General features: G+C 35.8%; 1 protein-coding gene across 5 annotated transcripts in view; it reads right to left on the bottom strand.

Annotated features, from left to right (window-relative positions):
- Positions 1-12,412, bottom strand: part of LOC145680246 (TOM1-like protein 2) — a 172,184-nt gene that overhangs the window by 24,636 nt on the left and 135,136 nt on the right. For 3 of the 5 annotated variants that reach the window (XM_081750573.1, XM_081750576.1, XM_081750574.1), the window contains exon 10: positions 5,345-5,377. The exons of the other annotated variants lie outside the window; for them this stretch is intronic. In XM_081750573.1, the coding sequence (XP_081606699.1) occupies positions 5,345-5,377 (33 nt within the window). The remainder of the gene's footprint in view (positions 1-5,344; positions 5,378-12,412) is intronic. 5 annotated transcript variants of the gene reach the window in all.

The following is a 12,412-nucleotide window of genomic DNA, read 5'->3' as shown; positions in this document are numbered from 1 at the left end:
TACTTGATTTTGTTTTCCATCATGCTTCACGACCTGTAACGCTAAAGACTTTTAATTTACTAACATCAGTAACACAAACAAAAAGCGAGTATTATAATTACAACATTTTCACTACGATGCAAAATCGTTTCGTTAGATTACCCAATAATTTCGTTAGAGCACCAAATAAATGTTAAACACTTTTCTCAAAAGCTTGTACAAGATACGAGTACAAACATGTAGTTAATACTGTAAGTAGTTTAATACTACAAAGCAACAATACTTGGGGAGGGGACTTTTAGTTTAAATGTTAACATTTAGTTGAAAAGTGGGTATTATGGAGCTTAAACCCAAAACTAAATACGTACTATATTATTAGCACAACCCTTCTTCAACTTCCCATTTTAAAAATCCTTTTTCATGGCATGGACGAAACTCTCTCATGCTCAAAGACTCATTCTAAGGGATATATTAATAGAACTACTACCAAAGGCAACTTTTCAACTTCTGCAGTTACCAGACCTAATACACTAGAATTTGATTCTGTCCTTTACAATCATCAGCTACTTGTATAATCTACGTTTTGAATATCTCTGCAAGGAAATCATCAATAAAATATTAGAATTGAATTCCGATCTATACTATTATCCTACATTAATAACTAGTAAATAAATATCCGTAAAATAGATTTTACACGAGCAATATCTCTGAATTCTAAATACAAATGAAATTCAAAGTATTGTAAAATGAAGCTCTATAACAAATAATTCATTACATTACAGTATTAGGACAGGAAACACGAATCAAAGTATTAAAACAAAGATAGCCAGAATTTCTGTCATCTTTAAAGGAAAACATCCGTCATTCATTAGGGTCAATTATCCGGTTTGATGGGTTAAAATAAGAAAAATTAGTAATATGTTCTGTTGATCAATCACTTTTTATTATTACTAAAGCGCTCTCTGATATTGGTCATTTTCGATCATGTTTATATATATTCCCCATCTCCTCTCCCAAGTTGCAGGGCTGAATTTGGATTTAAACGGCATCGGAAGTGTCACTATTGGTCTCAGCGACCCCCAAAACTATGGATTCGACACTAATATCGGTCATTCTCGATCATTTTTATATATTCCCCCCTCCCCGTCCCCTAAGTTGAACAGTGAAAGTGAAATGATAAAACACATCCCAAGCCCGAATTTCATCTATGTTGAATATTTGATCGAGATCGGTCGGGTGTTTAAGAGTTATTAAATCACAAACATTTTCATTTTTATTTATATATAGATACACTATTCACTAAGTGATGCACGAATTGTTAAACTTGTATATCCTATAACCGTATCGGAAAACTTGTTAATTATGCTCTATATGACCGATCTACTTATTATAATGATTCTATTGTACGAAGACAATTTACAAGATCTAGGAGTAACTCATAATACACAGATAGCAGCATTTGTTCCAGAGTACATTATTATTATTATTATTAATATTAATATTATTATTATTATTATTATTATTATTATTATTCTTTTACCGTTATGACAGCTTTGCATTATTGTCTAGATCCTTAAACATACTCGAAGGATAAAACATATATCTATCGCTTTGCCACACCAGCTTGATTGTATATTAATACTATTCACACACGTTGTTGAGTATGGTCTGTAAATAAGTGATTGCGATTAAAGTTTAAGTCTAACAAGTCGTCAGAACGGTTCCATAATCAGTACGTTTCGGGTTTAAATTCCGCTATCAGCAACCTCGACTGAATTTATGCGGGTATATTCTGAGTTTCACTATTTGATAGTATGTTTAAAATGTAAGTTATGACAGTTTTTTTTTTTTTTTAATCCAATTTTCAATGTTAGTAAAACGGCTTCATACACGTATCTGCAACGTTTATTTATTTATACGTTTACATACTGTTGTTTTATTCACCTATTTTCATTTACTTTTGTTTCGTATACTTTCCCCTTAAAATTCTTCGTATTGCCATTAATATCCTATATGATTTCCTTCTACAACTGAATACAATCTCTTGGGGGACACGGTGGCTCAGTGTTAAAGCGCTTATCTCTGGTGCATGGGGTCCTTGGTTCGATCCCCGCGCAAATCAATTTGTGCTGAGTAACATTGTGTCTGAGACTTTTTAGGGGGTACTTCTGTTTTCCTCCCACTTTCTCATTCACCCGATTTTTCCATCATCATTCACTTGCCTTAATCATCGTCTCTCTTAGCTTAAAAGGACATAACCGTGGAACGTTAAACTAAAAGATTTAATTTCATTTTGATAAATTCATTTTTTTGAACACAATCTCGTATAACTACAAGAATTTAATCTTTGGTTAGTTAAAGTTACAATCACCTATAATAACAACAATAATATATATATATATATATATATATATATATATATATATATATATATATATATATATATATATATTACACGATTTCTTCCAGCACAACGACGATTTTATATCAGTATTCTGTAACGTACATATCGTTATTTTACACCAATTTCAGAAACATGTACCAAATTTCCCCACTCAATACGAAGATATTAACGAAAGAAATATATAGCGGCATCCATTCTGTGAGTAACTAAATAACTAAAGTCTTTAAGCCAATAATTAATTCAATTGACACCATAAGTAAATTTAAATTATAAGGCATGCATTTTCCACAACCCCTCTCTCTCATACACAGATACACAGAATATATTAAATAAAGCTTAAATTTATTACATAAGCATAATAAAGCTCTTGAAAATAAAAGCACATAGATTTTACTTCTTTTAGGTAATCAGTTATCACAAGAAATGCGCACAGTGGAAATACAGATCTAAACAAGACAAACAATGCGTATCAAAATCCATGTACCACTATAATTGATAGTTTTAAATTTCGTATTAATGATAATACAGAAATAACAGTCAGTGGAAGTTAGTAGAAGCAGAAAAAAAAACTAATTACTAGCAAAAAGCACTCATAATAGCTACACTATTTTCCACTTACCATAGAATGTTTAGAAAAACAAACTCAAAATGAATTTTGGCCAATTTTTAAGTAAAGAAAGACACCACTTCAACTATTCGAGTAACATATGACCTTTGATTAAAACAAATTCTTTTCGGTACTTACTACACGATTTCGTGCGATACGAGATCAGAACTTTGAACAAAACCTCAAATTTAACGATAGCCAAAAGCCTCTGCAGTTTTAGTATTATTTTAGATGATGATGATCAAGATAATTAGACAACGGGTGATTGTAAGCACAATTGTGTATTCTTTATTTACAAACGTAATGCCAGCAACTGTTGAAAATCGACCGACTTTCTCCCACAGTTTTAGAATTTTCTTGTTAAAAGGTATACGAACGGTTCCGTACCGTTTCTGACGCTCTTAACAAATCTCAGTGAGCCGGAGTTAACATTCAATGAAAAAATATTGGCTCAAAAGTAATAATTTGTTGACAACGCAACTTCAATCACGAACTATTTATTACAGTATCATGAAAGAATTACCTTTATGCTACTATAATCAATAGTATAAAAAGTAATACAGCCTACCGACACGGACTAGTCTTACGTTATAATGGGTGGATGTACAATAATTTGACAACGCGGGCATAGATGGACTGTTTTCTTCTCGCTTCGCAATAGATGGTCCCGAGTTCCAATTTCGCGACCAATCATCCTAAGATTTCTGCAAGACTTTTTTTTTTTTTTTTTTTCGTCTCATCAAGCTAATGTTGAGATAGTATGAGGAACGTCCAGAAAATAAGCGTACTAGATTTCTGTAGGTTTCAAAAAATTTACTTAAAACAAAACATTTACAAGGTTACATCACTACCTAAGTGAATTATTTTTCCAAGAAGTCTGCCGCCACCTCTTTTGCCCAATTCTTCACCTCCACTTTCACCTCCTCGTCAGTTGAATTTTTTCCCCAACCACGTGCATCTTCAGGGACGAGAACAGACGATAGTCTGAAGGCACCAGGTCAGGGGAATGAGCGGGGTGTTTCAAAACATCCCATCCGAATGACTCCAAAATGTTGTTGCATTGGCCGTATTCGGTCTGGTATTGTCGTATAGAAAGCAGACTCCCTTCGTCAACAGTTCCCTCCTGTTGTTCTGAATTGTCCTTCTCAATTGTTTTGATCTCGTTAAAAATTTCAGACAAAGATTTTCCGTTCACAACGAAATAACGGATGACGCTGCGGATCTCGCACTTGGCGGCAAATTTCATCGACATCTTTCAAGACAGACGTTACTGTGGCCATAGTTTCGGTCGTACTGACGCGTGATTGAGCTCACTGGAAAGGGGAGGAGCTAAGCTACACGTCAGTGTGACCAACATAGCAATAACAAATTCCCTCTACCCACGAGGGTCCTAGTACACTTATTTTGTGGACGTGCCTCGTACATATGAAAATAGTCTCTGATCGACTTTTACAATTCCATTTCATGTTCCTTGTATTAACTGCTGACAGTTATAAAATTAATAAATACGAGAAATAAAATTTCATATTTAAAATAATTAAAAAGAGATCTAGGTTCCGAAATAATTGTTTTACTATTTTTCTTTTTTATATCTCCAAAGTCATTCTATATAATACTGTCCATAGAGAAGTATATAAAAAGCGTAATATATGAACTATTGTTACAACAGTTACGTTTTAGAAATCGAAATCAATTCACGAACTATGACTTGCATCAAAAATGCACGTAATCAATTCACAAACTATGACTTGAATCAAAAATGCACGTGAACACTCAAGAAATTGTCCGTAGATCAAGAGATAATACGTATCATACTATTTTGAAAAAAGTAAAAAAATCTTATTTCATAGATTAAAAAAAAAAAAAAAAAGCATACTAGTGCAGAAAAACAATAAGCCGTGCTAACTAATACTGAATTTTTGAACGTTTTGATTTCAATAAACATTTTTTGTTCAACTTGACTGCGCGTAAGGCATAGCATGTTTTTATGTTTTAACGTAACTTAATTCATTTCTATCTGAATGATACTAAGCGGTAATTGTCACATCAAGACAATAATATTAATGACGAAGGACCGCAAGCATAGAAACCTTTAAATATGCGCCTGTTATGTGCCATCAACGACAATATTGATGATGATGATGATAACTGCTGTGCTATTTTACCAATTATGTAAGGCAGACTCACTTAACACATTACTTAAAATTATGTACTGTATGTCATTCTGCTTTCTTTGTATTCATCGTATAATATACAAGAAACCAAGTAATTTCTTTCAGGTGAAGTGACACTGTTGAAATTTTATCTAAAACAAATCTCATATATATAAAAATTATACAAATCAACAGTCTTACCCCTATCATTTCATCCTGGATAGCATCACCATCCTTCACACAGCATGCAGAAAATTCACCCAGGGCAGGAATGGATTCCCAACAAAGGTGCAAGGGTGAAACAAATCACCAAAGAGATAGACGAGGAACACAATGATAAGACACCAACCATACAAGCAGTAAGCTACACTACAAGCCATCAAATTACAAATACAGAAGTGGATTCAGAAATTTTATTACGAAGGTGAACCACCATATACATATAAACATCAACATGTAACGCTAATTCATTTATTTTTAAAAACCACAACAATTATGCCAAATAAGTTTCAAATTCCATTTATAAACTGTATTCTCTTGCTTGATGGAGTGTGCTCGTATATATTCAATCCCGAGTTTAATTCCTGTGGAACCATAAAGTTATGGGTGTTGGCCTACCTCCGTGAATTGAAAAAATATGTACTACGGTTCAAGAAAAGCCACAAAAAATGGCACCGAAATCAATGCGGTGACCCGTACCTCTTAGATGACACTGTGTAGATCAATCAGAGTCCTTCATGGACTGTTCTCAGCTGACATTTATGTTATTTCTGCCTGACGAATGAAAATATTCGAAGTTTTCTTTTGCATATATATACATCAATGAAAAGAGGAAACAACCGGTTTAAACTCATTTTTACACACCAAATCTTCTATAGGTGTGAATTCAAAATAAATTTAAATCGGCTGTTTCTTCTTTTCATTATTATGTGTATGAAATCACAACCTTCAAAAGGTGATCTTAATATATGGACATTGGATTGTCCAAGCACAGCAGCTAGACTGTGGTACAAGCCATGTGGTCTGAGTGGAGAGTACCGACTACAGGACTGAGAGAGTATTTGGCTGTTCTGGGAGGTGGACTGGGTGGCTTAGTGGTTAAAGCATCAGAACGGTATGCCGAGGATTCCGGGTTCGAGGGGTTTAAGGATTTATATTTCTGGGCGTTCGACATCGAAGGCCATTTAGCCCTTCACGCTTTGAGGGATAACGTCCCTCGGGGATCACACAATCCGGAGAAAGGGAAAGAAGAAAGGATTAGCGAAGGAAGGAAGCAGCCTGGGACCTATAAGTTAGGTATCACCCCTGCATTTGCCTGGTGTGAATGAGAAAAAACCCAGGAAAAACCTCATTCAGGGTGGCTGGCCTGAAAAAGCGTTTTACACTTTTTCGACCGAGTGCCCCCAGCGGGAATCGAACACGAGACCGCTCGCACCGGATCCCGGGTTCGAGTCCCGGTACAGTCTATCACTTTTTCACTCTTTGTATGTTATTTTCTTTTCAACATTTGCAGGTAAACTAATGCTAGAATGAATAATTTCTTTATATTCGATTCGTTCCTCAACACTGAGCCAAGCCACCACATCATTTTCATTTGTGTCATTACTCTTAAGAACGAAATTTTTTTCATGTGATTATGAAATTCTTAATTAAACGTACATCCTAATAAAATGAAATAAGTATCAAGTAACTGATTTAATTATTATTATTATTATTTTTTTTTAAATGTCAGTATTATATCAGTATTCCAGTCATAAGGTCTAGGAGAGAATTTTGCTTAAGCAAGATTCAAATCTGCCCACAATCCGAAACATATGATTACAGGCAATGATATTTTGTTTCTATACACAATGGGGATCTGATAATGTTATGCTACCTTACGAGTAGCACTGAAACTTTTCTTTTTCTTTTAAATCTGAAACGATTTTAGGATTTAGGATTTGGATTTCTGGGCTTGCGGCATCTACGGCCATTTAGCCCATCACGTATGAGGGATGACTTCCCTCGACGAGCACACAATCCGGGGAAAGGGAATGACGAAGGGATTGGGGAAGGAAGGAAGCAGCCTGGGATCTGTAAGTTAGCTAACATGTCGGCATTTGCCTGCTGTGAATGAGGAAAACCCAGGGAAACCTCATTCAGGATGGCTGGCCTGAAAAAGCGTTTTACACATTTTCAACCGTGTCCCCACCAGGTATCGAACCCGGGACCACTCGCACCAAAAGCGAGAGCGTCCACAAAAATAAATGTGAAACGAAAACCCTCACATAGTACTTACTTGTCATCAGGTAAGCTTGAAGAAAGTATTCCGTATTATACTTCATTATTAGTTCAGTGTCTTTTGGATGTTTAGCCAGTTACCACCCTTAAAATGGCACCTGATTCTTTCTACAGGGAGCCACTCCGGAAATATAAAACTAGATACGAATTAACATTAAAACTAATTCTGAATCCACTTCACTTTTATTTAGAAATCGCTACTTAATTTATTTTCACTTCTTCCAATATGTGAATAATTGTAGGTGAAATACTTGAAATAGCGTTCTGCATGTGCAACTTCAAAAATATTTGTATTACACACTACTACTAGAAATGCAATATACCAATATAGGTCATAAATAATACTATGTCAAAATGTCATCCAGGAGTGTTAAAAAAAAAAAAAAAAAAAAACTCTATTACACAAAACTAGTTAGTTCACCAACGCAAAACAACACGAAAAATATTTCTCAAAATACCGAATTTAAAATTAGAACACCGAATTGGCAGAATGTCATCGGGTTTTCTGTATGTTACTTAATTCCTCAAACTCCAACTGAACATCCAATAGTTTCCAGTAATAATTCGAGAAGCAATGCACTTTTCAGTGGATATTTTCATAGATTATGGTATTTTGAGTTAAATTGATTTTGAGTTTAACGCCCCTTTCAGCAGCGAGGTTATATGACACGGGACCTACTGATTAATATGGAATCCGAACCACATGAGGTCCCGCTGAGAACCGAACCCGGGTCTCCAACGCCAAAGGCGCGTACGCTAACCGCTTAGGATTATGGTATTTTGGTATGCTATTATGATACAAAATGTCTGCACCATGATAAATCCCATCGATTGATGCCAGGCGAATACAAGAAACAACCACACACTTCTTCTCTGGAGGTCAGTGCTCAAACACTGCGACTATAAGGATTATATACCACAACTCCGGTGCTTGTAATATCTAGTTCACCCGTCACAGGTTTCTATTAACAGGCATTGGTTGTCGAAGCACAACAGGACTAGTGGTGCAATCCATGTCGTCTGAAAACCGACCTCAAGAGTAAAAAAGTGTATACCTATTTACGGATTAGACTGAGTAGCATAGCAGTCAGTGCGTTGGCACGGTAGCAGGCAAGTTTACAACACGAATTCGTTTCCCATGTTAGTCGCTCTTTTTTCTTTTTGGTTTTTTCCACTTTTTGAATTTTCAATACCAATTACAGTGGACACACGGGTCACGAACTTAATCCATTCCGTAACGCTATTGGCGAACCGAAACTATTTTTCCTACTGAAATTCATACATTGGGTACGTGCAGAAGTTCTACTCGTGTTTGGTGTCCATATGGAAGTGCAAAGAATACAGAATGTAACTCACCTAGCATTGTGTCTAATCACCAGCACGATTGATGACCTCTTGCCATCTTTCCGGTAGAAGATAAATCCTATGACGATAAAACTCCTCAGGTTTGGAGATGAAGAGCTCACGTACGGCAACTTCCACAGCCTGCACATCATCAAAGGTCCTCCCAAAGGAAGGAGGCTTGCAAAGCACGAAAAATGTGGAAGTCTGTACCGGCCAAGTCAGGGATTTAGGGTGGATGGGGTAAAACCTTCCAACCAAAGTTCATTAATTTCTGACGAGTTATAGTAGAAGTATGTGGCCTAGCTTTATCATGTTGGATGATAATCCCTTGGAGATTGACAAGGCCTGACAGCTACGACCGCAATGATTCCTGCAGTCTGTCTAGCTGCTGACAGTAGGAGGTCGAATTAATGGTTTGATTAGTTTCCAGAACGTCTCAATAAATTATATGATTATATGCCTCGCAATGAATTACTGATGGAGGCAGTTGAGAAACGCGACTCACAGTCCTGCGACTCTTCATGTTCCGGTACATAGCCCATTTCTCATCTCCTATGACAATTCGTGTCAAGAAGAGTCATTTTTCTACCAGAAAAGCGACGAAATACATGTCATGACTCGTTCAGTTGCACTCAGCTGATGTGGTACTCAACGATTAAACTTTGTGGCGAAACCCAGCATCACAAGCCTTCTTACCATTGTTGTCCTGTGTACCTGGAAGGATTCCCCTAATTTCTCTACAGTTGGATTCGAACTGACTGTTATGGCTTGGTTCGGGTCCTCTTTGGCAAATGCTGAAAGACGTCCACACCATGGATGATCTTGACGGATTCTGTCACCGTCCCTGAATTTTCGAAACCAGTGAAGACATGTGCTTTCGTTAAGTGCATCCTAACCATGCACTATCGAACTCAAACAGTAAACAGGTATATATATACAAAACTGGTCTCCATTTGATCGACACAACACTCTCTCCAGTTACGAGGCACTAGTACTAGAGGTCTGCACGAGCTACGGCCGAGCCGCGGGCCGGACTCGGGCCTACAAAGCATATATCACTTCGGGCCCGGGCCGGGCTCGGGCCGTAAATTTTTAAATATCGAACTATATTTCTCGGGCCTAACTTTGTAAATGTACTGTACAACGATATTTATTGGACATTTGGACCGTTCTTTCTGGAGAGCCTTTAAAGCACAACTGCTTTAAGTTTAAGTTTTACGTCCCACGATTATACCGGTTAGGCCAAAGACAACTGCAAAATTAAATTTCTAGTTGCTGTAAATAAAAATATAACTTTGCGTAAATTATAGTTTCTGTAATTCGGGCTTATTTCGGGCTCATTTGACTATCATATGAGCTCGGGCCGGGCTCGGGCCTCAATGCTAAAATATATTTCGAACTCGGGTCGGGTTCCACATTATAAATTCACGGGCCGGGCTAAAAATTTCGGCCCGCGCAGACCTCTAACTAGTACACACTCTGCTGCTGTAATGTTCTCCCTATAACATGACCCCGATTCCACCTCTTGGAGCGCCATCTATTCGGTCACAACACTTTTATCAGTGACCTACTACACACGGGTATAATATTTGCATGTACCCAATAAATACAATAAATTCTATTCTAGCCACAGAAATATTATAAGTATTTTTTTCATTTTTAAGTTCTTCTGTGATTAATATGGGAAAAAAGTAAGATTTCTTAATTAGAGGCACGTAAGTAATCCTAAATTAAATAAAACAGTACTGTATATCATACTGTAACTTCGGTAGTTAATACAAAAAAAGAATAAAAAGTGCAAAAAAGAACAAAAAGTAAAGCTTCTAAACATACAGCACTGACAAGTAATGTTTACAGCAAACGTGCGAAACCACTATTGAGCAATGAGATTGTGGGTACAAGTATATATATGCACCAGCAACTATAGTCTGCGAGCCAAAGAAAACACTATTCACAAAATTTGATCGTGAACCGATTTGTTTGCGAAGAGAGGAGTTCCTAAACCGTGAGTCCACTAACACTTCGTGAAATTTTCTGACACACTCGGCATTTTTGTTCTGAACGACTCGAAGGTTAATTACGTAGATGAGATTCAACAACGCTAACATTAAGGAAATTTGTGGCATAAGCACATGCTAGAGAGTTGTTCTAAAGGCTGTATCAGTGCTCCTCAAAGTCATGTGTAACAAGCAACTGTTGCCACTGATAGATTACAACATACAATCTTGTACCCTACTACAAGTATCTTGTTTTGGTATCTGACAAAAGCTGCATTGATGAATCATCCCCTTTATTCAAACATGGTTTCTTGCAGACATCATTGTTTCCGTGAGTTTATCAAGGTTCTACCGTTTCCTCCCACAGATTCATTTTATCAATTCTTTAATTATCATTCACTTTTTTATCACTCATCCTTTTTTATCTACAAGATCGCGTATGACGTAAAACTTCAAGTTTTTTTTATTTAAAAAAATAAATAAACACGGAATGTTCTTTATTGTTTAATATGCTGTGTATAACAAAGGATTGGAATTTAAAAATATTCTCTGAATTTGAAACTACTACTGCTATTGGTTCTTCACAATGTAATTCGACGGTATTATATATGAGAAAAACATAATACACTCCCAGATGACGGAATTCAACTGTAAATATAACTACCATTTTACCCTACAAGCTCGGTAAAAATACTATACTATACTCAATACCAGCATCTAATACTTATCTGATTACATACAAGGTGTTTCAAAAACATACAGCAAAATTTCAGGAATAGATTCCTAACGTATAGAAAGAAAAATTCTGAAATTAAAACAAGTATTAATCTGCTAAGCGCCCACATGACATTTTAGTGATATTTTAGGATATAATATTTTAGCATAGATCATTTCTTTTTTTGTCAAAGTCAAAAAACAAATACTGGGGAATCTTGATCATTTTCAAGGCGCAATCACAATGTACTGGCTACTTTTCTGCTACAGGACTGTTCAGTAAAAGGTATATATGCACATTCAAATCACTGTAAAATCATACATTAACTGTAGAAAACTATTCATATGCATGCGTGAAAATCTTAATTTCGTCATGTAGATGAATAGTTCATGTATGATTTTATAGTGGCTTAAATATGCGTATGTGACTAGAAGAATATTTTGATACATAAAAGTAGCCGCAGCATTGTAAACATAGTTTAACAAGATACCTCGGTATCTGTTCATGGCTTTACAAAGGAAACATTGGTCTTCTGAAGTAACATATGGGCCCTTAGCAGGTTAGTAGTTCTTTCAATTTCCGAACTTTTCTTTAACCGACAAGTCAAATATGTAAAAGGAAAAATCAATGAAAATATATATATATTAAAAGTCAAACTCAATTTCCCAATTATCTAATTCAAATCATTCTAACATTTATGACTAACATTGGTAGAATAACTCTCCTTCGTATTTTACGAAAACCAACTACTTTTAAATATGATTACATTATTTTTTTATTTTTTCATTTATAGTCAACTCTACCAGAGGTGAATATTAATTAAGCAAATTAATCGTTTAATATTTCAACATTTTTCTTCTACATAGCTGAATGATGAACATGTGTAATATAATAATATTTCCCACTAGGTCACCGGCCATCCCATACCTGGCG

This window comes from Thermobia domestica, chromosome 3 (assembly GCF_964235325.1).
Source record: "Thermobia domestica chromosome 3, izTheDome1.hap1.1, whole genome shotgun sequence".
NCBI classification, from domain to species: Eukaryota; Metazoa; Arthropoda; class Insecta; order Zygentoma; family Lepismatidae; genus Thermobia; species Thermobia domestica.
This window is presented reverse-complemented; position numbering and strand designations above follow the sequence as displayed.